The 26901-nt window shown below is 39.5% G+C and overlaps 1 protein-coding gene, 1 long non-coding RNA gene and 2 other non-coding genes across 5 annotated transcripts in view; 1 reads left to right on the top strand and 3 right to left on the bottom strand.

Moving 5' to 3' along the window:
- Positions 1-8538: 8538 nt before the first annotated feature.
- On the bottom strand, positions 8539-8611 carry trnak-uuu. Its single transcript has one exon. It is a non-coding gene; the product is annotated as a tRNA-Lys (tRNA).
- Positions 8612-19925: 11314 nt separating this feature from the next.
- On the bottom strand, positions 19926-20889 carry LOC119785532. The gene is made up of 3 exons (XR_005281047.1): positions 20753-20889; positions 20280-20396; positions 19926-19977 (listed from the first exon to the last, which is right to left on the bottom strand). It is a non-coding gene; the product is annotated as an uncharacterized LOC119785532 (long non-coding RNA).
- Positions 20890-21833: 944 nt separating this feature from the next.
- Positions 21834-21906, bottom strand: trnat-ugu. Its single transcript has one exon. It is a non-coding gene; the product is annotated as a tRNA-Thr (tRNA).
- A 419-nt stretch (positions 21907-22325) lies between these two features.
- The window catches only part of LOC119785531 (E3 ubiquitin-protein ligase DTX1-like), a 37930-nt gene continuing 33354 nt past the window's right edge, over positions 22326-26901 (top strand). Inside the window, exons 1-2 of one of the 2 annotated variants that reach the window (XM_038288253.1) lie at positions 22326-22655; positions 23311-23537. In XM_038288253.1, coding sequence (XP_038144181.1) covers positions 22591-22655; positions 23311-23537 — 292 coding nt within the window. In that variant the 5' untranslated portion in view covers positions 22326-22590. Of the gene's footprint in view, positions 22656-23042; positions 23191-23310; positions 23538-26901 lie in introns of those variants that run through there. The other variant, XM_038288254.1, reaches the window with a different exon arrangement.

Genomic DNA, 26901 nt, shown 5'->3' with positions numbered 1-26901 from the left:
CATGATAATTAAAATATTAATAAGGAGAGGTTTAGGAAACATTTTACTTTGCAGTTGAAAACCAAATAAAACATCTTTCCAATGAAGCTGACAATTATTTTTTTCCAGGAAAAATCTGTCACAAATCGGTTCCAATATGGAACAACAGCAGAAACAGACGCCACCTCTCTCTGAAAGAGGGATCTGATTGACTTATTGTTCTTACGAAGAGACGAGGTGAAACATATTTTGCCAACAGGAGAGTCCATGGGAGTCAGAGAAGGAGATGAAGAGCAATCGAGTCTCAGCCTCTGTCTGTATAACATGCAAATCCCAGCTGAAATAGAACCAAAAACCTTTGCATATTCTCCAGAAGAAGCAGGAAGTTTACATTTTTTTATTTTATTTTTTTATTTTATTTATTTGAATAGAGACAAAGCACATTTATGAACATCAATATAAAAACCAATGTAAATATGCCGGATTATAGCTACAAAGCTAGTTTTCATCTGTCGTCCCTAGGCAGGCAAATACATAAGAAAGAACATATAATATACAATATAAGCATCACAAGGAAATGTTAAGAGTTTAGTGGTTACATGACTGGTTTGTTTTCATCTGTAGTTTGAGTTGAGCTCTAAAGCTGATCAGTGTAGGGCTCTCCCGTATGTGCAGAGGAAGACTGTTCCAGATGTTAGTGGCTCTCACAGAGAGAGTGTTCTGACCAAAAGTTGTTCTTCTGTGAGGGACCTCAGAATCAGAATCAGAAATACTTTAATAATCCCAGAGGGAAATTACTTTTGTTACACGCTCCAGTTACCGTTTTACATATACACACATCCAACTATACAATATGATAAAGATACAAAATAAGAATAAAAAGAGATAAAATATATACACATATAGCTCTTCTGTATATATATCTGAATGCTCCGGAGCTTTTTATTTCTTTTGATTGCTTTGAGAACATCACACAGACCGTTTTTTTTTTTATTGAGAAGCAAACATGATTTAAAAAGCCAGTCATTTACTTGCTCCATGGCTGAGGTCAAAATAGAAGCTGCCTCTTTAACACTCCTTGCATGAGTATAATATATATATATATATATATATATATATATATATATATATATATATATATATATATATATATATATATATATATATATATATATATATATATATATATTTATATATATATACACATTACATACGCCACACTTTCATCCGGTGGAGGTTTCTGGGGACACGGAAGGCGAGGAGAGTTAAGGGGGTTTTATAGTGAAGTTATTGCCTCAGGGTGCTGCAGCCAATTCTATGCTTCTGATTCACGGTTAGAAATCCAATTTTTTTAAAAACCTTTTTTACCCCGATCACAACGATAACAACATAACAGTTATGTTTTCTGTTTTTCTCATAGATCTGATTAAGACGCGTGAAACTTTTCCATGATAGCCCGGAATGAGCGCTGTAAAGAATTCACTCCGCTTCAGTTCAAGCACATTTAACCCGCACAAACCACCTGTGATACAGAGCCTGGACTTCCCAAATTTAATTTTGTATAAACTCTGCATAGAAAATGACATTGATGTTTGTCTAAGTCTTAATAAAGCATAACGGTTGTTATAGAAAGGATCTATATAGCAGGGAACTTTTTTTAAAGTAATTATGTTTTTAATGTTGTTTTATGGTTGTATTTTAAATGTACAAGGATTTTATAATATAAAGAGTAAGAGTTCAAAAATAATCATTGTATTGTAGCCTATTCATATTTCTAAGGACTGTTTTTAACAAATAACAAATTCAACCTAAAGGAAATAGAGCAGTGGAAGTTTAAATACTTCACTGAACAGGTTATCATTGGAGGGGAGATTATTGTGTCTCCAGATTGATTTACTGATCGTTTTCCCACTGAATGGCAGCATCCTCTCATTGAGGATATTTTTATTCTCCAGTTTTAATTCCTCAAGTAGACTATTGGTTGATTCCTTATATGATTTATAATATTGTGTGGTAAAATATCACCATCCACTTTAACTGATCATTGCTGTTACTTTTGTTCTCTCTTTGGAGGGGAACAGATTATTTCAGTCAACTGAAACATCCATTCTCGCCTCTCCTCCTCCCATATCTTTGGGAAATAAAGAGCAACTGTTTCCAATTTCTCTAAGATTGATATGTGTGATATGTTATATTAGAAATGTCCTTAATCCAGTAATATTTTATATTTTACATTAGAAGGGGCTTAACCAGAAATTGTAATTTGTGTGCCCTGCTATCACCCAGTTTCCATCCTCTTATATCAGCAATAAAAAATTTAAAATACACTACGTGTTGGAAATCTGTTTGGTGACTGACGTTTATTTCTGTCAGGCTGAAGGGACAAAAGTTGGAGAAATACCGATTCTCTTGGCGTTTAAAAAAACAACACAAAACAGCTTAAGGAGACCTCGTTAATGTATTTATTTTACAAATTTGTAAAAAGAGCAACCGATTAAACAGTAAGTTACAAAGAGCTGTTTCACCGAAAAATGATGAGGAGCGCCTTGAAAATGGTCAGATCCGCCTCTCTGGCTGCAATGCGCGCTCCCGACACAGGGGGAACAGAATTTCACAGGGAAACAGAATTTCGCACAAGACCGGCATCATTCAGTTTGCTTTTCAGAGACCTCAAGCTGATGTGTACACCATGTAAACATGACATCATGTCTACAGCGGAAAAACAAAACCGCGTTAAAGCTACAGTGTGTAATTTTTAGCGATATCTAACATCCAGACTGCAGACCGCAGCAACATGAACATCTCCCCCCCAACAGTACAGCGAGCGTTACGGGACAAAATGTCTTCCACGACGTCCACATCACCTACCTTCTCAAGTGATGAGGTTTGTTTACATAGATCATTTTACAGATAGTATTCTCAGGCATAATACTGCCATCTATTGTTCAGTACCGTCTCAGTTCATCTCTCTCAACTTGCCGTAGTTACTTTCGAGCGTAATGGGCGATCTCGCAATTGCTAGTTTGTTGGCTCTGCGCTGCCGTAGCGCAAAGATGTCTGCCTCCGTGGCTGCGAGACCCGCTCCTATGTAATTATAAATAACGAATTCTAAGGCAACGCAAATATTAAGGTTAAGAGGCTGAGCTCATAGGTGATGATAAATAACATAGTTATGTATAATATATTACATTTCTGACTGTATATCCCTGTAATTATTACACACTGTAGCTTTAAACTGAGTGCCGCAGAACGGGCAAAACGCAACTCGATTAGCTTCCATCTTGCGTCATCATGAACGCTCCGGTTATCACTTCCGGGTAAGCTTCGAAGACAGTCCCTCCCTTTCCGTCAGATTTTGTCAGTTGTAAAAGTATCGTTGGTATTGTATCGTTGGTTTGCACTTCCCGGCCACCGTAGATGACATATTGGTAATAAAAAAACAAATAAAACAAAATTAAATCAGATTAGGGTCCCTTCAGGCTGCATTGTGAACATAGCCATAGTTAAATCCTTCATTCCTCTAGTTGCTTGGTTGTAGCGGCTCTGGACACACACAGTTATAGCAACTGAAACACTTGTTTTATCAGGTGCCAAACCTACATTATTTCCTAATCTAAGTTCTCCAACAAGCAAAGGAGGATTTATCCAATGGCCAGATTTGAACACACTCAAGCTCTAAAAAGCAAAAAAGATTAATGCTGACGGAGGAGCAACAGGAAAGACTGGAGAAGACAGAAGGTGGATGACATTAAACTATTTATTTTACAGCTTTAGTTTGGCTGAAAATATCAGAGAAAACATGGAAAAAGACTGTAATTTATATGAAACCATATAAAGAAGCAAATTTTTACAATCCAAGAGGTTTTTATTGCTGCTCATTCATCAATTTAGAAGCGATTACAATAATTAAAAACATCCACAGCAGAATATAATACATAAAATCAATTGTATAAAATAGGTGATAGTTACTTTCAATCATAGCAGGTAAATAGAACATCTACAGAATCAAGAACAAAACTATTAGAATTAGTTCAAAGGAAAATTATACTTTCAAAAAATCCAAAAAAAGCAGAAACTTCACACTTCTAGAGGAGAGTCAGATTTCTTTAATACATTATTAGGACAAAGGCTTTTTACCAAGTTAAAGCAGGTTCAAACTGATCAGTAAAAATAACAGCAACATCATCAATCCTGTTTATCTTTTTAAACAAACATGTTTCATCATTTTAGGACTTCAATTTACCTGAACTACAGACTCCAGCCTCTAAACTGAGTTCTTTGATGTCTCGTAGTTTAACCCCATAATCCCAGCACCGCCTTTCAAGGTGGCTGGAGCTGCTTTACAACATTAATTAGCTTGTAGCTGACTAACTCTGAGACTGACACACACTTATATATGTCCCAAATCTTCATCTGAGACTCCTCTATAGATGATCTACTTCATTCTAATATCCATTGACCATAGCTCTAACACTGTGCCAAAAACAGTTGGAGTTTTGGTGGGCCTGGTTTCAACAACCCACGTAGCAGGGCTGATTGATGCATTGCTAATGAAAGCCAACAAGACACTGAATTAGCAAAACTCTGATCATTTGCAGCTAACTATAACGGCAGATTTGCAAAAAAATTGGTTCCTGAGGATTTGACTCAAAGTGATACATTTTCCTGAGAGAGTGAAATAATAATAATAATAATTTTTGGCACATTTAAAATAAGTATGTTTAAAGAGAATGAAGCATAAAACCTACTTAATGGATTTAAATGTAGGCTAAAAAAACCAAAAGAAAAACATCCTAACTTTCAGTATTAGGACCTAAATAGCGCTTGACAAAAAATGCTGATTTTTCTCATCATACTAGCTTCATGTGGTCTGTTCCTGTTTGGCTGTGACTCCATCCTAGAGAGAAATATCAGCTGTGCTGCTGCCATCATCACCTTTGTTTATAGATGTTACAGATGGGCCTGTTTTTCATTGCTGTCCTGTTTCTCGTACTGTGACTAACTATGTGCTACATTTCATCCTCTGGCGTGGGAACTGGTTTAGAGCTTGTCTGCCTGTATTTCCGGGAATGGGCCAACTTTTGTATCTCTGCTTCTTTCTGTATGTCTGATGCTAAATGGCCGCTAACAATGAGCCCAGTTCTGCTGGAGGTTTCCTCCTGTTAAAAGGGAGTTTTCCTCTCTACTGTCACTACTAGCATGCTAGGTGTGAGGGATTGGCTTTGAGTCAATGAGTCGATGTAATCATCTGGATTTCTTTAGATAGAACACTTTAAACCAATCTGACTGAATTGTCTCTATAAAGTGGTTAAGATGACATAAGTTGTGAATTGGTGCTGTATAAATAAACTGAATTGAATGATAACAGAGGCTATGTTTTCAGGGGGCTTAAATTCCCCCGGATGACCGGTTAGAAAAAGAGTAGTTAAAAAAGCACTGATTGTTTGTCATGAACACCATTTTCAAGCACAAGGACGTCTATAAGTGCACATGGCACGAGGACGCCATAGAGCGGACAGCTGTGACAGCGTGTTTTCTAGTAGTTTTTCTCTGTTTGTTTTCTCCACCTTCTCTAGCATCTCTGCTATCACTCTCCTGACACAACATAAGGATGCATGACATGAACAATTTGACAATTTAGGGTGAAACAATCAATATAGATTAGAAACATAGTTATAAAGTTATAATGAACTGGGATATATATAATCACATTCATAGATTGTATTTTTTTTTTCTTTTTTGATAATAATAATAATAATAATAACATATAGCAATAATAAAGTTGATTTATCAGCACCTTCAATAAAACAAATATACTTTACAAGGTTATTGAAAGCTTTAAAATGAGGTGGAGGATCTTGAGGTGGATCTGCTGCTTTATGGATCCAGTGAAGGTGTTTTAGGAGGGGTGTTACACACTTCTCTGAATCACACTTTGACTTTTAAAGAGGTCTCTTATTTCTCTGTTTTTCCAGACATCTTGGCTGCAAGTCTAATGCCCAAAGCACGCACATGACACCAATTCAAAAATGGGATTAAATCAACACATCTGATATTACAACCCTTCTAGACCCAATAAACAAAACAAACTTACAGTAGCATATTCCCTCATCGCCTGTCATCTTTTGCAGACCCACGTTTTTCTACAAGATCTTGAATCCTGGACTGTTTAAGATCTCAAAAATACAAAACATCCCAGAAAACATCCCCTTCAGGTTGGAGGAGACTTCGAAAATCAGTGTTGGATATTTTTACTCAATCTTCTTAAAAAGTTACGCCTTTTATTTCTCCATTTAAATCTTAAATTATTTTAAATAATTTAATTATATGGAAATATTAGCATTTTGATTAATAGCTTCAAGGACATGAGATCAATTACCTCAAAATCAAAGTTGGATCATAGCACTCTATTCGCTTCAAAATTTACATCTTTAATTTTTGCATTTCAAATCTTTAATATCTAATTTTATGCATTTGTATATGAATAAACAAACAAATCAGTGTTGGATCATAGTTCTCCATTGGCTTCAGTAACACCTTTTATATTTTTGCATTTCAAGTCTATTAATAGCCTTTATAGAGTGAGTTTCCAGGTTTAGTAAAGAAGTGATACAACATCTATAATGGATCAAGGTCCTGCTCTGGTTTCATGTGATACGCCTTTTAGTTTTGTATATGAAGTTTCTAAACATCCTTTTTTGTATGTAGGATAATTAAATATCAATAAAAATAAGTATCTAAGCCTACACTTGTATTTTCAAAACAGGAAGTTGGTATATGAAGTAGCCGTTTTCTCTCTCCGTGTTTTTACTGTAAAGTCACTAATACGGGAGCACTAGAAATAATGGAGCGTTTTTCTCCGTTCCCAGTGTACCAGAAGAATAAACAAGAGGCTTAACTGGAGCAAATGTACCGCAGTGAAGTTAGTTTCAAGTTGGAATTGGATATTCGCCCTCACCGGGCCAAGCGGTGTTTAGCTCGCGGCTGATTCGATTTATGTACGCTAATGTCGGCCAGCAGTTCACCACCGCTCCTTTCCCAAGCGCACTGTGCTTCACTTAGGGACCGTCAACAAATTTGCGAACCAAACAGCGCTGACATAAAAATATTAATAAATGTCTTTCCTTGTGACCAACTGACAGATAAAGTGCTAATTCATGCTTTTACATTAGATAAATTACATTTTATTGAATTTTGAAGCTATAATTAATATTTAAACAATTTAAATATTAAATAATATAAGCTTTTCTTCGATAGCTCCCAGTACATGTGACCTATCTTTCCTAGAGCTGTTGTTGCCCTGAACGCCTCACGTACAATTTAACAACGGTAACTATCACTAATGCTACCTCACGTGCAATAACCTGTACCCGCTACCTCAGGAGAGCCCGCAGTAGCCTATCCCTTTTTAAACTTTTTTCGTATTTATTTAATTAAATTTTTTTATTTTATATTTTTAAATTTGCACTGATTGCTTGTACTGTGTTTTTTTTCTTTTTCAAGTAATTTCGTTGCACCCCTGTGGAGCAATGACAATAAAGAATTCTGATTCTGATTCTATTGACCCAAAATCACTTTGAAATTGTTCTACTAGTCTCTGTAGATGAGGCACACTCATTTGATTTTCATTCTAACTTTTTTTTTTTTTTTTATCAATTTGTTTTTGTAAAATTGATTTTTTTTTGTCAATAGCTCCCAGGTCATGTGACCTGTTGACCCAAAATCAGCATGAAATTGTTCTACTAGTCTCTGCAGATGAGGCTCACTCATTTGATTTTCATTTTAACAAATTTTTTATTTTTTAGCAATTTTCTTTGTAAAATTGAGTATTTATCGTCAATAGCTCCCAGGTCATGTGACCTGTTTGACCCAAAATCAGTATGAAATTGTTCTACTAGTCTGTGTAGATGAGGCACACTCATTTGATTTTCATTCTAACTCATTTTTTTAGCAATTTTTTGTGTAAAATTTAGTATTTTTCGTCAATAGCTCAAAAGTCATGTGACCTATTGACCCAAAATCACTTTGAAATTGTTCTACTAGTCTCTGTAGACGAGGCACACGCATTTGATTTTCATTCTAACTTTTTTTTTTTTATCAATTTGTTTTTGTAAAATTGATTTTTTTTTTCGTCAATAGCTCCCAGGTCATGTGACCTGTTGACCCAAAATCAGCATGAAATTGTTCTACTAGTCTCTGCAGATGAGGCACACTCATTTGTTTTTCATTTTAACTCATAACTCATGGACAAGCTCACATTGGAACTCGGCTTATCGCCTTACGAGCCAATCAATGTCTGAGCTCACAATGGAAGTCGGTCAATCAAGGTACTGCATAACTTGTAAAAAAAAAAAAAAAAAAAAAAAAAAAAAAAGGAAAAACACAAGTTGGCGATCCCCAGTGATTATCTGAATGGAAACTGTTAAAAGGGTCCTTTCTTCTCATAGCTAAGAGCGCATCGTCAGCTCTGTTGACTTCGATTGAGGGAAGGGAGAAAAGACTATTTTCCACTTCAGTGCGTTTTCTACCTTTATGTAGTCACTTTCAGAAAAGAATGTTCGCCCGAACAGGGACTTGAACCCTGGACCCTCAGATTAAAAGTCTGATGCTCTACCGACTGAGCTATCCGGGCTCTGAATGTGCACACAGACCCATGTCGAAAATATGCTCAAAAGCGTATAAATGTTTCCGGTATTTCTAACATTACGTAAAGCATTTTTCAAGCTAACTAAATATGTTAGCAGCCTGTTATAAAACTTTGAAAAAATGTGCATTTTCGCATTCTCTAGCTTTTTCTCCACCTCAAGCTTCTTTTCCGAGCATACGGCTTTACGATCAACCAGAATCAGTTCTGCGCAAATATGCAGAACCATTTATATCTGAAATATCTGACGAAAATAATGCATTTTAAATGCCGCGATAATCAGCTCTTGAAAAGCTTACTTTGCACTGATAGGCTGTCACACCTTTCTGCATTTCTTGTCGTTTTGAACCATTTCACCTTTTACTTTTGCACCACTGATATTTTCTAGAATTTCTTTGTCAGTTACTTGAAGAGGTTCTCCTCCAATCACTACCCTGCTAATCATTTTGTTCTCCACCAAGCTGCACTTAACTGTGCTGTCTCTGCAGTTGGTTAACAGATTACACTGTTATTAAATGGAGGCAATTCAGACTTCTCCTACTAGTTGGTTTACGGTTTTCAATAACTGAATTGAATTCCAATCTGCAGAGTCTCCCTGATTAAGGCTTAGAGACACGCGTCTTTCTCTCTCCATCCACCAACCTCGTGCCCAGGTTCTGGTGTTTTTTTGTTTCTAAACACTTTGAACGCATCAGCATCCTATAATAGTTTATGAAACCTGGTTATCAGGCGACAATCAATCAGAGCTGACTTTTCTCTAAGGTTCAATTATCAGTCCTCGTTAGTTCACAGCCAGGTAACGGTCAGCAGACGACAGCCACCCTTTTCTCTCTCAAAGTGTGGACTTTATGCGTCCAGATGTGACTGTAAGGTTTCCTCTTTTATTGTCTGGTTAATTGAGGAAATATAGCGAGTTATTGAGTTCCCTGTTCTAAATAATTTGGTATTTTACTGAATTGAACTGTTTAATTTGTTTGTTTTTGACATAATAGTTAATATTTTCATCATATTTATCATTAAAATGTGTTAATGTGGCTTAATTGCTTCTAATTTGTCCGCTTTGTGTCACGTCAGCTTTGCTAATGACGCATTTATAGACCATTGCAAAGCTCAAATTTTCCCGTATTTTCCCATTATATGCAATGGGGCGTTTAAGTGCAGTTGGAATATGTTGTATTTTGCGAGAACTGACAAATAACCGTTTTCCTCATATAGGCCATATGCTGAAGCTCAAAATGAGGCTAGAAATAGGATTTCGCTCCACTAACCTGGGGACTACTTTTCGATAGCAGTTTTCCAATCTTAAATATGTACTCGAGCTGGGGAAAAAAGTTCTCCATGGGATACCTGCCAGTATTTGAGAAAATGGGTGCCAAAGGTGGCAGTTTACCCAAAAAAGTGACAAATTTGGGTCTTCTACCATTTTCAAACCCTTGTAACTTTTTTATTATTAAGGCTATCAGACTCAGAATTTAGATTCCCACAGAGATTCATACTTACTCAGAGCTTATATAGCGGCAATGTTCTGCGTGCTTTAAGTAAGGAGTTATTCTAAATGAAAAAATACACTTTTTAACAATTTCACAATCTCCCAAAATATATCTTTATTGCACATGAAAACTGCAATTCTTTGAATTTTCAATTGAAAAACTCTAATAGCAAGATACCCTTTTGTGTCTGGTTAACTAATTATTATGAAAAGTGGTGTGAATTTTATCACCTAGCAGACCAGTTACAATATTGGGCGGAAAATTTCAGGAAATTACTGAAACACAGCTAAAATTTGAACAATGAAAACTAGGCACAAAGACATTTCTGTTTTTAAACAATGACTTTTATTAAAATTAACATTAACCATGTTAGATAATGTCAACTCATCACTTACACATATGCACCAAGCAAGTGAATTATACAGTTCAATTGGCACAATCTTTCTAGCTGAGGAAATATTTAGATCCTCAGATGTAGGAGGCCAATTGGCACTCATGTTAGGGGCACTCTTAACTGCTTGTTTAAGAATTATACCTGCACTATAAATGGTTCTGGTACAGTCTCATTGTGCTGCATATGTACCACTTTCCTGAACTGTCTCTCCACCACTCGACAAAGTCTCTTGCGATCCTGATGACTCAGGTTCAGTTGATGAACCCTTGTTGAGAAGTTCTGTAGCTTCTGTAAATACCATTTCACTCAGGTTTTTCCTCGGAGGCTTGTAGAAATTTATTTGGGAAAAGTCTTGCCTCAGTCTTTTCTTCAGAAGATCTGATCTGTGAAAAATTGACAAGGAATAATAAATATATGCTGATGTGAATAATCCATCCATCCATTATCCAACCCACTTTATCCTTCATGGGGTCGCGGGGGTTTCTGGTGCCTATCTCCAGCGTTCACTGGGCGAGAGGCGGGGTACACCCTGACAGGTCGCCAGTCTGTCACAGTGCAACACAGAGGCATACAGGACAAACAATCATTCACACCTAAGGACAATTTAGGGTGCGTCTCAATTCGCAGGCTGCGTACTTGGTAGTACGCATTTTGAGGCCGGTGACGTCACAACGCTGCGCGGAGGCCGTCCCATTTGGCAAAAATTCTGAGGACGCTTAAAATGCAGCCTCAAAATGCGTCCTCCTTTTCCCCGAATTCTGAGGATGCATCGCTACCGTCCTTAGTGGCCTCGCCTCCCGCTAGATTTCCCGAGGTGCTTTGCGCGCTATTTTTTTTTTTTTAGTTGAAGAAAAAGAAGAAGAAGAAAGTCGGATTTTCTTCAAATTACGGACAACCGAAAGCAGCAGCAGCGCCGACAGTAGTGCGGAGAACACCTTTAAATGTAAGTAGTTTTTTTTTATTTATTTTTTTTTATGAACATCTATTAAAATACATGACGGTAACGGAGCCACCGGGATGTGTAGGAGCAGCTAAAGCTAAAGCTTAGAGCTAACCTGTTGATACGTGATGCTCATCAACAATTAAAAGCCTTCATACAAATGTCACTATTTTTTATTTTAACCTACATCTTACTGTACTGATAGCCGTAGCCCTCACAAATCAGATCTATTTATTCTCATACAGTTTATTACAAAGTATTAGAGCTGTTAAAGCTTAATGCAGCTGAAGAAATAACATTAGTCCAGCTGTACTGGGCTGTCAATACTGCAAACGTTTTGTTTTAATACTCAATAATGTATAGTTTATTTACAGTACAGTATAATAAGGTTTAAAGTATAATTCGCTTGAAGAACAATACAGGCCTAATTATACAGAACAGTCATTTTGCCTGTTGACTTAACAGAAATATGCTTTACATGTCATTTTGTTCCAGGGAGCAGACAGAGAAGTGGATAAAATGACCACCTTATCATCGGGGCCAAAAATACTGCTGCAGGCGGATGGAGGGAAGAGGCAGAATTCCATCTACATGTTGCATTTCTATGTAAAAGTCACACAAGTTAAAAGAAGTCCTGTTCAAACACCAACGTACAAATATAATCTTTTGATCACATCAAATGATGCTCAGATGACACTTTTTGTAAATCTCATATTTGTGATAGAAGTGATCCTTGTGTGGGACAACTTACCGTATTTTCACGACCATAAGGCGCACCGTACTAAAAGGCGCAGTCTCAGTTATGTGTCCCATTTCTGTATTTAACACACACATAAGGCGCACCGGACTATAGGGCGCATTTTTTATATACAAGTACATGTCCTCTACTACCTTTAAATAGCTCTACTGCGTATTTTAAAAATACAGCGGGCCCAAAACTGAGTATGACTGTGCTTTATTCATGTATTTATTACAAATTAATCAAACCTGCGTGCTGGCCGTGAGACAGACACATCGCAGATGACACAGCGCTGTGATTACTCCTAAATTAACTTAAAATCCTGAAACCTGCCGACGGAATATGTTCGCTTTTATTGCCGGTATCCTGATGCCTGCACTGTAAATTATTTAGATGAAAAATACCTGCCAGCCGCCGTGTGAGGCTGCTGTTGAAGGGATTTACTGTCGGTGTACCGCTGGTACAGGCACGTGCAGAGGGGGGGGCTAAGGGGGCTTGAGCACCTGCCCCTTTTGCTCCATGATCCCAATGTGCCCTTTTGGTCCCTTTTTTTTTTTTTTTTTTTTTATTATAATTTATTATTTATTTGACACATGTACTTAAATTATTATTATTATCTTTTCTTTTTTGGAAAGATAAACAATACAATAAGCCCTCCGATCACATTGTTACCTTTGACCTTTTGCCGGTGACGACGCACTTGCCTCTCGCACAGTCAGATAAGGCGGCTAACTGCGGAGCTAAAGGTAGCGGATATTCCACATTACACTGTGGCCGCTGCTCATTTGGCCCTAAGCAAGATCAACCATGATCGGACGGATGGCTATGTCTTCAGTCTGCACCGCCTCTCCAATGTCAACCTGAATAGAGATGTAAGTGAAACCAAATGAGCCCCATGGATGATGCAGTATTGTTTGATCTAAAACACTGTTTACTCTGTGCTTTTAGTCTTTTACATTGAAAATTATGTTTTTTAATTCACAAAAAACTGTTTTGTAATGATTACAGAACAGTTTTTTTTGTGAATTAAAAAACATAATTTTTGGTGAAAATACTGGAGTAGGCTTCCTACTTGTCAGACAACGGAAAACTTTGAACGTTGTATAATTTCTCTACTTTAGCAAAGAGTAGCGGTTTAAACGGAGGAAAGTAGTTCTTTCTCTGAAGAACTACTGAGCGGGAGGAGACAGCCAGGTGAGGAAAAGCTGTTCTTATCTATCGATTCAGTATTTGTATCATACAGACATTAGGCTGTTGTTCTTGTGCTATGAGCTAGCTGCTAGCTAATGACTTTGCTAGCAAAGCAAGATAACTAAAAAGCTTCCCTGTGTCGTTAATGATAGTAGGACATTCTGCAGTATTACTTATGCAATAGGGGCACATCGCCCGTCAAAAACCTATCATCTCCATAATGGATATATGTCTGATTTTCTAATTTCCTTTGCTGCATGATGTACATTTCATTTATTCTAGCGTTAGGTAAATGTATCTTAAAGGAGAACTCATCCAGAACTACTATGATAGATATATGATAGATATAATGTATGAAGCTGGTGAAAACAAAACTGCGCAGCTTATGCAAGGAGGATCGGTTGTCAGACCTTTTTGTTGGCAATCGAGAAGGATGTGCCAATCATTCACAGTGAGGTTATTAACATTTTTAAAGACATGGCTAACAGAAAACTGCTGCTGTGAACAAAAGAGAACAAAAATAGCAAAAATGCTTAAAAGATGGGAATTTGTTTTTAAACAGTTAAATCACCATGACGGAAAATAAGTTTTTGGATCATAATCTTGGATTTAGTTTGGGGGAAAAAGAAAGGCAAGAGACTGAAATAAATAAGACATTGACCTTCACTCAACACAGAAAAGATGAGACAATGAGGAAAAAAAGAAAAGAGCAACTGACAAGAAAAAACGAAGAGGAAAGATTGAAGAAAACGTATATAGGTACTTACAAAATACACTAAGACACAAACAGAGTAGGCTTTTCTCATGGTGACATGCATTAATAAAATGTTTGTTTTGTTCTTTTTTTTCTGCAGTTCTAGTTAAAGTTTGATGCAGCAGCTCTGCTTTTCTGAATGGACTGTCTCCATCTCCACTATCAGTACAGCAAACCAGGCAGACATTCTTTTTTATAGATTACAGTACACTAAAAGGTTGCATTGTGCCCTTGTATGCATTTTTAACAGTTTAATTCTGTAAAGACAAAATATGTCTGGTGGTCCAGCTCTGATTTACATCTTTGGCTAAATTGCAGGTTTGAATATTGTAATACTTTCCTATAACAAAATAGACCTGCAGAAAGAAATTACTAATAAAATATTTTACATATGCATAGTTCTATGTTCTATGTAGAGATTTCCCTTAGCTTTGATTGTATGTCTCACAATTTTGTAATTTATCATTGTTCATTAAACTCTGAAAGCTATGTGACTTTGTTAATATTCTGTCCTAAAATGCGATAAGATGTGCCCTTTTTTTTTTGAGCACCTGCCCCTTTAGTGGTCTCTGCACGGCCCTGCGCTGGTATGTGGGGGTCTGAGCGCCTCCGACAGAAATAGATAATCTGGATGAACTGACTGCAATTAAGTTTTCAGGTGGCCTTTCTCACTTAAAAACATATTAAAACTACTTTATTCCCACTGATCACAGCAAATATAGCTGCAAGATTTAGATTATTTAGATGAAAAAACACCTGCCAGCCGCCGCGGTGAAACCGGAGGAGACCCGGCCCAGAGGCTGCTGTTGAATTAAGTTTTCAGGTAGAAAAATAGAGCGGGAGCAAAACTGAGTATGTTTGTGCTTTATTCATGTATTTATTACAAAGTATTAATCAAACCCATCAAAGTCATCATCCTCTGTTTCTGAATTAAACAGCTGCGCTAAATCAGATATGCCAATTTCCCCTTCTTCGCTGTCAGAGTCACTTTCCGTGCAGCGCGGCTCCTCAGAAATAATGCCGGCTTTTGCGAAAGCTTGAACAACAGAGCCAGCAGACACGTTAGTCCAAGCATCTACAATCCATCCGCAAACGGTGGCGTAACTTGCCCGGCGCTGCCTTCCACTTATCCTGAAACTGTGCTCTCCGTCTGTCATCCGCCGCTCGCAGCCTTACTTTGAACGGCCGCTTTCACACCGATGTCGAGCGGTTGAAGTTCCTTTGTCAGACCCCCGGGATAACGGCGAGCACAGCGTTCATTTGATTCATCTTTTTTTTTCACATCGGCTGTGAGATGGGCACGCAGCGATGGTGATGCGTGAAAAAAAGCACCTGGTCTCCTCACATACACCTGCCTTTCATCATCTCCCCAGCCGTTTCATTTGCGTTAATATCATATGTCATCAGAGCGCTGTGTCTGTCTCGCTGTCAGCTCCCAGATCAGCTTCTCTGATTGGTTGATGCGGCGCGTCCAGCAGCAAAACTGCGGCGCGCTCCTGACGCGCTGCACCTGCAGCTCAAAACGCGCTGCAGGACCTTTTGCTGCACCTATACGCGCGTCAACCATTGACTTTGCATGTAAACTCGCTGCTTCTGCTGCACCTGCTGGGTCCGGTTCACACCGATGTCGAGCGGTTGAACAGCGAGCACAGGGTTAATTTGTTTCCCCATGTTTTTCACATCAGCTGTGAGATGGGCACGCATGGAGTTACATATTAACAGCGATGGTGATGAGTGGAAAAAAACACCTGGTCTCCTTACATTCAGCCACTCTTTCATCATCTCCTCAATGAGGTGGTCTCAAAAGTCGCAGTTACAACACACATAAGGCGCACCGCACCATAGGGCGCACTGCACATTTTGAGGGGAAAAAAAGACGTTTAAGTTTTTTTCTGTAGAATTTCATTAATCCATCCAAATCATGAAACCTTCCTTTTTTCTAGCTTTAAATGAAACACTACAGAAAATAGCATCTGTTGACACACATTGTTTTCCTCTACTATAGGAATGCAAAGATTCTTGGACAGGGCAGGGGGTCAGTGGGAATCCTACTGCTGCCACCTGGCCCTGGTTTTTCCTCTTGGATGAGGTATTAGGACAGAGGCCCTCTGTTGCCCCACCTGTCCTAATTGCCTCCATCCCTGAGGAAACACCAGGGCTAGATGCTGCAGAGGCTGAGCGGCATCAGGGTGAAGATGAGGAAGAGAATGAGGATGAGAGAGGAGGGAAAGGAGGAAGAGAAGAAGGAGTGACGAGTTGGTGGATTTAATCAGGGAGGAGATGAGATGGCAGAGGGAGGCCGGAAAGGATGGACAGATTATTTCATTTATTGGAGAGGATGGTGGACAGATGTTATTATTTTTTTGGTGTTTTTTTTTAACAAGTTGAAGTTCTGTGTTGCTGTTATGGTTAAATTAAATTATTAAATTGTTTATAAAAGTTATTGCTGTCGGTGTGTTCTTAAAGTCTTTTAACCTTTTTACATGATCTGTTTCATCACTTCTTTGTAATTTAAGTAAACTTAGAACAACTTCTCAGTGACATCAGTTTATTTTTAGAGAAGCAAGTATTTACAATAAACTATTAAACATTTTTAACTATTGACATTAGATTTTAAAATTAACTACTACAACTATTTACAAAAGATATACAGTAAATATTACTAGAGAACATATATATATATAATTGTGACTGAGCAGGAGTCCCTGGTGGGGCTGCTGGACTGGATGGGATGCCACACAGATGAGTTTGGAGTCTTCTGACTGCGAGTGGGACATCATCTGGTGGGTGGGGGTTGCCTCTCTCCACTGCTGATCCAATCGATGGCTGCCATGTTACTAAAAATGTTCAAGAAGACGCAGAAAATAATGACTTTACTAAAACTGTTTTTATAACCCTGAAATAAGAACAGCTAAGAAGTGATTCTACTTGCCATCTAAATGTAACGGTGGTCGGGTAGACCCTCCTCCAGGGCAGAAACCTCGGCAGACAGCTGGTCCCTCCAGTGAGCACCACTGACTGCCTCCTACACGTTCTCCCCCTCCTCATCCTCTGGCATGTCATCCTGCTCTTCATCCGCTGTTATGACCTGTAGAAAAAAAAAGACAAAAATATTTATTTTTATTCAGTCATCTATCTTTTTTCCTTATCTTTATTACATGATTTATTAGAAATTAAATTTTACTTCATCTAGATCCACTATTTAACTTATTTTTTATGTTTTTATATTTTGATTTTTTTTTCCTGTATTATGTTTATATATATATATATATATATATATATATATATATATATATATATATACATATATATATATATATATATATATATATATATATATATAAAATTGCAAATAAAATCAGGCAGTAAGGGGATAATAATTTAGACAAAAAGGATTTATTTCTCAACAGTTTGGCTTCTCAACTAGGGCTGCAACAACGAATCGATAAAATCGATAAAAATCGACTTTTAAAAGCGTTGGCAACGAATTTAATCATCGATTAGTTGTGTCGCGCGATTAATGCGTCATCCGCCGCCGCCGTCAACCGGGGGAAGAAAAAAAAATATGGCGGAGCGAGTCAGCGCCGCAGTTGCAGTGTTGCCAACTCAGCGACTTTTCAGACCCCTCCAGCGACTATTTTTCAAAAAAGCGACTAGCGAAAAATCTGGCGACTTTTTACGGTGTCACTGGCGGCTTTTGCCTGCCTTGGGGCGCCTCCCCCATCCCAACGCCTTTTTCCCTCTCCCACAGGAATCCCTCTCAGTCAGAGCCGCAGGATTTTAGTGAGGAGTTAACCCTCAGCGTCCAGACTGCAAATGAAGCGCGCATGCGCCGGGATTGACGGCGCAAATTGATCACAATAATTAAAATAGCCGGCGCTTTGTAAAGTGAAAAAAGTCGTAACATGCAACTTTTGTAAAAACAAATGAACATGGCACGGAAGCACCACTGTTATGACGCAGCACCTGAAAAGAAAACACGTTGGAGCCTTCAATGGCAGTGAAGAGAGCTGATCAGCAGGATGAGTAACCATGTTTGTTTCATTTTAAAGTGGGGAAACGTAACGTTAGTTTCTCAGGTAGCTCATCTGATGCTTTCCTTACCTTGTTAGTAGGTTACAGACAGTGATAAGGTTGGCTACTTATTTTACTTTTAATTTCATTTAAATTTGTTTAAGCAGCGTTTATATTTTCTTTATAAATAAATTAACTTGCAAATTATGAGGGCAAGGCTTTTAAAGTTTAAATCTTCTGGCAAAGATAAAGAAAAGAAGATCCTGCAATTTATGGAAGTAAAGCAGAACAAAATCCAGCAAGATCAGTAATATGTCAATTAATTATCTGCCACATTCCCATGTAAATATCTGTCTTTGGAGGATGTGTCATTTTTATTCCAAATACAATTTATAATTTGAATCACAGGGCTATTTTTATCTCTATGGTTCAGTATTTTCTCAAGCAGCAACTTTAACTGCTATACTTTCCTGTCTTAAAAGGCAGAACTCTTCTAGTCTAAAAAAACTCATTTGTTGAAATGGGGGGACCTACTGTTTGAACCCCTTAGGGGCTTTAAAAAACAAAAATGCCTGTCTCTTTTTGCGCTTTATGAAACAAAGTAGCCTATATTTTGTGGATGTACAGCTACATTTCTCATGTAAGTTTGCGTAGTTTTTACACAAACATTTATTTTTCATATTGCACCAGTACAGTTAATGAGCAACCTGTACTTGTGGGCTTGTTTGTTCTGTCTAAAATGTTTATTTTGGAATAAAGAGGTTAATATAAAAAAAATTTTTTGTCCGATTCATCGATTAATCGAAAAAATAATCGGCCGATTCATCGATTTTTAAAATAATCGTTAGTTGCAGCCCTATTCTCAACACAACATTAGTGATAGTGAAAGCAGTGATTTAAGTCAGTTATTTACAGGGTTTGTACACATTTAACTATTCAATTCAAATTACTAAAGTTACAAACAAATAAATCACAAACTTACAAATAAATATAAAATTTGATATTTAAACCTATTCATCAATCTGCTGACAAGCGTTTATTTAATAGCTGGTATATTCTGATCATTAGCAGGCCCCTGTGGGTTAGAATAATAGCAGGTAGATCTTACCTCTCCACTGCGCTCTGCCAGCCTGAGAAAAATCCGTCGCAGGTTTTGCTGCTGCCGAAGCCGTCAAAGCCGACTCTCCTCCTCCAATAACAAGTAAATAAAAAAAATAAAAATGTCCATATCTATTTTTTTGTTGGTTCTTTCCGTATTTCTCGAGCTGTCGGAATTTGTTTCGCGCTGTGTTTGGGGTAAACGTGATGACGTTGTGTCGCAACCAGGAAGTGCTCCAAAGGCTAGACCGTCCCATTTACCAACGGCTGAGGATCCTCCGGAGCAGCCTACCGAGTCTGGGTCCTCGGAAGTACGCAGCCTGCGAATTGAGACGCAGCCTTAGAGAAGCCAATTATCCTAACAGACATGTTTTTGGACTGTGGGAGGAAACTGGAGTACCCGGAGAGAACCCACACATGCTCAGGGAGAACATGCAAACTCCATGCAGAAGGACACAGGGTTGGATTTGAACACAGGACCTTCTTGCTGCAAGGCAACACTGCTACCCACTGCACCATTGTGCAGCCCTGATGTGAATAATATCAAAATCTATTAATGAATCATAATTACCTGTCACTTCCTTGACCATGGTGTTCTCGTATCATTTTCTGGAACAGGGAAGAGAGCTTTTTCATCCTGAAGATTTCTTGTTTTTTAATCGACTGTGCCCAAATTATTTTGTCACAAAATTAATTCTGTGTACACAGTGGCATACTCCCAGGCTTCTGGCATCCTGTGTGAAACAATGCAAAATACAGATGAGTTAAAATGCTTACTCAATCTTAAAATTAACAATGATAGAATATCTCATTTCATACAAATTTATGGTTAAAATGTTTTATTTAAAACTGCATCCAAATTTTTATTCTACATTTTTTACAACAATATAATTTCTCTATAAACTGGGCTTCATTTGTAAGAATAATCAACTTTCAAAAATGTTTAACCCCAGAATGTAACCCTACCATCAATATATGGTTCACTCTCAAGTATTTGTATTTCACAAATATTCTACTTGAATTATCTGAAATTTACCTTTCATCACTTGTTGTAGCCCCCAGAAATCTTGTATATTCTTTGTAGCATCTTTTCCACTTACATCCTTGAGGATGGATTCGTCCATTTGCAGTTCAGTTGCTTTAACCAAACTCCCTAGCAAAGAGAGAGTTAAAAAAGTTCAATCATAAACCAGCTGCCAACAAATACCGTAATATCAAATACGTTTTCTCTGTTTTACGAGACTGAACTGGTAGTTGGGTGACAAATTTAAAATCTAACCATTATTTGACAAATGAATTAATTGCCTATCATCACTTCCAGTTCATAATAATGCCTTTTATTATTTTTGAGGCCCTACACATAGCCTTCATATGCTTACTTCACAATGAAAAGAGCAGGCTTGGGCTGCCACCAATTACGCATGCATTTTTTTAAATCAACATATGTATTACTTTTGCTTTTGGTTATAAGCCACAAACAAAGATGCAATCTGCAAATTATCTACTCACCAGCATTTATAGTTTCTGCTTGGACCATTTTTTCTTTCTTTGTCTTGTGTCCTTCTTTCACAAAGCGGTCAGCCCTCTTGCAAATTATACAGACAGTAGGAAGTACATTGCCAGACCTCAATGATTTAGTCGTGGATCTCAACTGCTTTGGAGATGGTGGCCGGCTAGTCGTGGACGTGGTTGTGGAAGACTCGTGATCAGAATCAGAATCACTGTTGTCACCACCATATGCTCCCCGTTTTTCTGCTAGTTTTTCAGCACTGGCAATTCGTTTCTTATCGATGAAACGCCTATAACAAGTTGGATGAAAACCAAGTTTTTTTCCCCCCAAGAAGCCAGAAAGAGTCTTCTGAACAAGCCAGAGTTGACGTGGAATCGTCATTGTTATTTCTGGCGGACTCATCGTGTACACATACAGCCTCCGCCAAGGTGCGGTCGATTCCGTCAATTTCTAGCCGCTTACGGGCACATACAACCAGCTTCTTCCAACGAACAACTGTCAGTGGCTGTGTCCGTTCTTTGTCCATCGATGATATGTGTGTGATGCATATATAATCCACATTTTTCTTGCGTTTTCTGTCTGATCCAACGGGAACGCTCTGCTCCATGGGGGCCGCCATGTTTGTTGTTGTACTTCTCTTTCCGCCTCTGATTGGCTAACGGCTAGGCGGATTGATTCGAGCATAGATTAACGGTGTGACCAGGCTACCGATATAGTTACACTTTTAAGTAATTACTGTAAAAATACTGGCGCAAAGCGATTGGAGAACTTTTGGTTATGGGCTCAAAATGCACTTAGGATTTTATTGTAGTTGTCATTTAGTAGTCCCTAAATAGGTGGAGCGAACCTGAACGATACAGGCTTCAGCCTATGGCTTAATAGACTGTGATATTTCTCAATCATTCATTTAACATATTGGTTTTATTTTATTCTGTATACATTGCTTCTTCATTTCTATTGTAGACAGATTGTGTATGCTCTGATTGTCCCGTCAGTTACTCATTTTAACTTCTAGTATAACTTCTAGTATTAGTATTTCTAGGTACTAGAAATACTAAGAAAAAAAAAAAAAAGTATCACAGGCCCCAGCGAGATTTGAACTCGCGACCCCTGGTTTACAAGACCAGTGCTCTAACCCCTGAGCTATGGAGCCGGAGATGCTATACACCAAATGACAGTTTGAATAAATACATTAATCATGCAGGTTGTCGCCTTGGTTGTGGTTGTTTTTTGTTAGTTACTATTCTGCTCACACAATGTGTTCCGTTCATGGGAATCCAGCTGCGGCAACAATTATTCTTTACCACAGACCTCGGACCAAACCATTCAGATATGCATTTATTATTATATTCCTTCTCCACCAGGTGGCGCCATGTTGCCCCTTCTAAAGGTTACGATAAACTGCACCATGGAAAATATGAAAACATAAGGTTTATTCCAAATATATATTTGTTTATATATTTTTTAATTGGCATGAAACCCCGATGAATATGATACTGCGACACAAATTGCGGTTAGTTTGTTTTTAGTGATTCCGCTCTCCTTGTTTTCCCCACGGGTTGGATTTTCTAGGCGTGGTGAGTGGAGGAGCTGAGTGATTGGGAGCTGCTGCTGCCTCATCAGGGAGGTTTTCTCACAGTGAGGTGAAGATGGAAGGACACAATATGGAGAGCCTACATTGTTCTTCCTAACTGCAGATATGTTTTATTTTTCTCTCTGCTTGACTTGATGTTTATTTTATTTTGAAAGGTAAAGGTTAGAAGGATTTATTCTTTGTGTGAAGTGAAGGGGAGAGAAAGACGGAACCATGCTGGAGCCTAAAGGGTAGATTTAATTCATGAAGGAGTTGGTTCAACTTTGTTCCAGGAGTCTTGGAATCGGAGGGACGCAGCAGAGCAGCAGGTGAGTTTTTATTGTTTCTCTGTGAGGTGGAGCTGCTGGACTCACTGATCGAGCGGCCGGAGAACAAAGGCTCTGCTTTGGGTTGATCCAACAGGCTCAGCCGGTTCCTCCTCTCCAGCTCCGCCGCGGAGTCTTTCATCAACTCCGAAATGAGTCGATGTTAAAATTAAAAACTAAGGGAATGAAAAGCTGGGAGCCACGGGGATCTCTGTCCTGCTGGATCTGAATAATCCCGCTGCGTGGGGGACCCACGGCACGGAGGCGGTGCATCACTGTGCTCCCCTCGGAAGGCCTCCGGAACGGGCTGAGGACCGAAGCAGCACCGAAGACCGAACCTAGGCCCGGTTATCCGGCTGCTGATTCCGCGGTGAGACGGAGGGAGAACCGGACCAGCCGGCGGCCATGAGAAAAGCCCGGAGCTTAGTGGGAGAATGCGGGGCCTCCTGGTGTTAGCTGTTCCGCGGCTCCATGTAAGCCTCCCTCCCAGAAAGCCGCAGCTTCCGGGCCCCATCTGCTCTGGTTAATCCACCATGAGGTAGAAATGTGTTTATAAACGCAGAAAGGAGGAAATAAAAGAGACAGAAATCAGCGCTGTGTGTCTCCGTGGCTAGCCTGTAGCTCCAGCTATCAGACTGACCGCCTCATTCCTCCACAGGGCCACCGGTAACAACATGCTCCTGGCCTCCGCGGTGGTGGTGTGGGAATGGCTGAACGAGCACGGCCGCTGGAGGCCCTACAGCCCCGCTGTCTCCCACCAGATCGAGGCCGCCATCCGGAGCAGCGACCCCCGCGGAGGGAGCGTGGTTCTCGGCCAGGTGGACAGCAGGCTGTCGCCCTACATCATCGACCTCCAGTCCATGCACCAGTTCAGACAGGACACAGGTGAGAGGGGGGGAGTGTTGCTGATGCTGGTTGATGGAGCATCAGGCCGGTGGTTCTGATCCAGCTGTTTCCCAGCAGCAGTCAGCCAGATGTTTGAGGTGGAACCTAAAAATGACAACATGTTTGTTTTTCATGGCATCAAACTTTGAATTTCTGGATGTTAAATCAGGAGGCTGAGCATCAGCACACACATCCAGATGTTTACATTGCAACTTATGCAATGTGATCCAGATGTTTGCATTGCAACTTAAGCAATCTGATTCAGAGGTTTGCATTGCAACTTAAGCAATCTGATTCAGAGGTTTGCATTGCAACTTAAGCAATCTGATTCAGAGGTTTGCATTGCAACTTAAGCAATTTGATCCAGAGGTTTGCATTGCAACTTAAGCAATCTGATTCAGAGGTTTGCATTGCAACTTAAGCAATCTGATTCAGAGGTTTGCATTGCAACTTAAGCAATCTGATTCAGAGGTTTGCATTGCAACTTAAGCAATCTGATTCAGAGGTTTGCATTGCAACTTAAGCAATTTGATCCAGAGGTTTGCATAGCAACTTAAGGTCTGGTTATACCCCAGCAGCAGTGCGTTGCAGGGAGCTTGATGCAGATATTTTTGATTTATGCTCAGTATTGAAGCCGGGTCTGAGCTATACACTGTGGGTCTAGACACGGCCGAGGCGGTGAGGAAGTGGGGGCGAGTCTGTCTGATAACTGAGAGACATGACGGCGAAAAATAGCGGGGATCCAGGTGGGAAAAGGGTTAAGCGGTCTCGCGCACCTCACTCTTCTAGCTGGTCCAACTTCTCAAGTTGTTTTCCACAATTGCGGTCATACAAACAAAACAAGATGGCCTCCTGTCTGCGGTCAACTACAGTTTGGGACAGGTGCAGCAGAGTGTCTGAGGAGGGGGCGGGGGCGTCTTTTTGTTCACTGTGACACCTACGCAGACGACCTAGTTTCGAAGTATAAATCAGCCTTTATGAAATCTGATCCAGGTGTTTGCATTGCAACTTAAGCAATCTGATCCAGATGTTTGCATTCAAACTCATGCAAACTGATCCAGATGTTAGCATGAGTCAAAACATAAGTTTCTCAGAGCTGTTTGGAAGTTATTGTTGTTATTTTCGATTTAAATGATAAGTCAGTCAGTCCTCTTTGGGTTCATAAGCCTCAGAGTCGTTCTGCTAGTTTGCCCTCTGGGTTTCTAAAAGGGAAACATGCAGCTGTTTTTAACCGCTGGTCTGTGGATGGAGATGCAGCAGCCTGGCGGTCTGGAGACGGTCTGGAGCAGCTGGAAATGAGTCCCTCTGCTCAGTTGGCTGCATTTCTCAGCTCTTACGCAGCATCACAAGCAGGCCAACAGCTGCTCCTGCATAGGAAAAGACAGAGACCTTGATTCTGTGGGAAGAATGAAGCATTTCATGGTCTGATGAGCACAGAGAACCCCCCCCCCCCCCCCCCCCCCCCCCCCCCCACCAGTCCTTCTTTCAACAGGCAGACTTCCTGAGGGCCTCTGGGTTTTCTGTTGACATGGACCAACTCTCCTTCTTTAAATTCTCTCCATCCTTTCACACTTTGCTGGTTTGTTTTTCAGTTTCGGTTCTTTACCCTTTAAAGTTGGACTTGCGGTTAGTTTGTTTCGTTTTGGACAAAAACCTTCCAGAGAAACTCTGAGTGAAGTCGTGATGAATCCGTCATCGAGGGCGTCGCGGGGTCTCAGTCTGTTATTAAACAGCAGATCTGTGTGTTTATCACCTCTATAAAGCCTTATTTTACTTTATTTGGTCTCCGCGATGCTTTGCGAAAGTATTCACACCCTTCTTGGAAGAAAACCAGCTGCGCTCCACATCCAAAACAGGATTTCTCATCAACTTAATTCTGTTTTAGGCAACATTTATGTAAAACGACGAAGAGGAAACCACCTTTGATCTCATTGTTAAGGATATAAACCTGTAACATCTCTGACTGTTAATGAATGAGTACAATCTCACATTGTAATCATCAGTTTCTCTGTTTGCTGGGTGGAGGTTCGCCTCCCTGCAGCTGAACCACCCAGAGCCTCTGGTGGATTAGATCAGAGCAGATCAGGAGTTAGAACGGCCTAGTCAAAGTCAAGAAATCTGATTTAATCTTAGTCTGACTCAGCTGGTGGAAGAAGGGAGAAAATGTCTGTATGTAGATGGAAACGCTGGCTCACAACTGTTGTCTACAACTTTTATATTCTTTGATACGATTTTATTTATTTATTTTTTCACAGTGACTGAATAGAGAGGCTCTGACTGCGCAGAGTGAGCAGATCTATTACACTTCTCTCTGTGCCACACAAATTCAAACTTTTTCCAACATCTGACTGGAACATATGATGAAATTTAATCAAAATAAATAAATAAAAACAGCCAGCACAGCTTTAAAGCAAGGCCAAGCTTGTGTCTGTGAGCATCTCTTAAACCAGAACAGATAATTTTCATAGGTCTGTATTAGAAAAATAAGGTGAACAATGTTTAAAGAAAAGAAAAACGCTCCAATAAAGGCCGAGGAAGGTTTAAATGCTGGATGAGGCAGTGAGAGGGGATTAAGAAAGACGTTTTGTTTTTTAGGGCTCAGAGAGGATCCACTATTTTATCCATTTTCTGTCCTCTTGAAATCATTTTCTGTTTTAAAAAAGTTTAATTGATTGTTTATGCGACTCCAAACTGACTGTTTCTCCACACGATTAACAGATTTTATTTCCTATTCCCTCCAAAGCGAATGTGTATTACTTTGTAACCGCGTCTTTCTTCCAGTCAGACCCATAATATTACCTTTGAATTTCTGCATAGTCCAAACAAAACAGACCTGGGTTTTATCTCAGTCATATCTAGGAGTGTAAATAATAATCGTTTTGTATCGATGCATCGATCCAACAGCCGACGATCCGCAAGATAATCAATTCATGTTTTGTTTTTTTCCTCCGGTCTATTTTTATCCATTTTCTCCTGGGCGTAATTCTCCCTCCCGTGCTGCGGTGGCGCTAAACCTATTTTGCCCTCCTACTTCGCTTCCCGGTTATACTCTTACAGCAGTGTGTTGCATTAAGCTTGACACAGACATTTTTAAATTATGCTCAATATTGAAGCATGGTCTTTGTTACACGCTGTGGGTCTACATACGGCCGAGGCGGCGAGGAAGTGGGGGCGAGTTTAGTCCAGCGACAGAGGGACATGAGGGCCAAAAAGAGCGGAGATCCAGGTGGAAAAACAAAACAAGCCGGCCTCCTGTCTGCGGTCAGCTACAATTTGGGAGAGGTGCAGTGGAGCGTCTGTGGAGGGGGCGGGACGTCTGGAGCCGAGGTATTTCATTGCACTCATTGCACTGATTTTGTGCAGT

Source organism: Cyprinodon tularosa, unplaced genomic scaffold, assembly GCF_016077235.1.
Source record: "Cyprinodon tularosa strain WSP-4 unplaced genomic scaffold, ASM1607723v1 ctg25, whole genome shotgun sequence".
NCBI classification, from domain to species: domain Eukaryota; kingdom Metazoa; phylum Chordata; class Actinopteri; order Cyprinodontiformes; family Cyprinodontidae; genus Cyprinodon; species Cyprinodon tularosa.
This window is presented reverse-complemented; position numbering and strand designations above follow the sequence as displayed.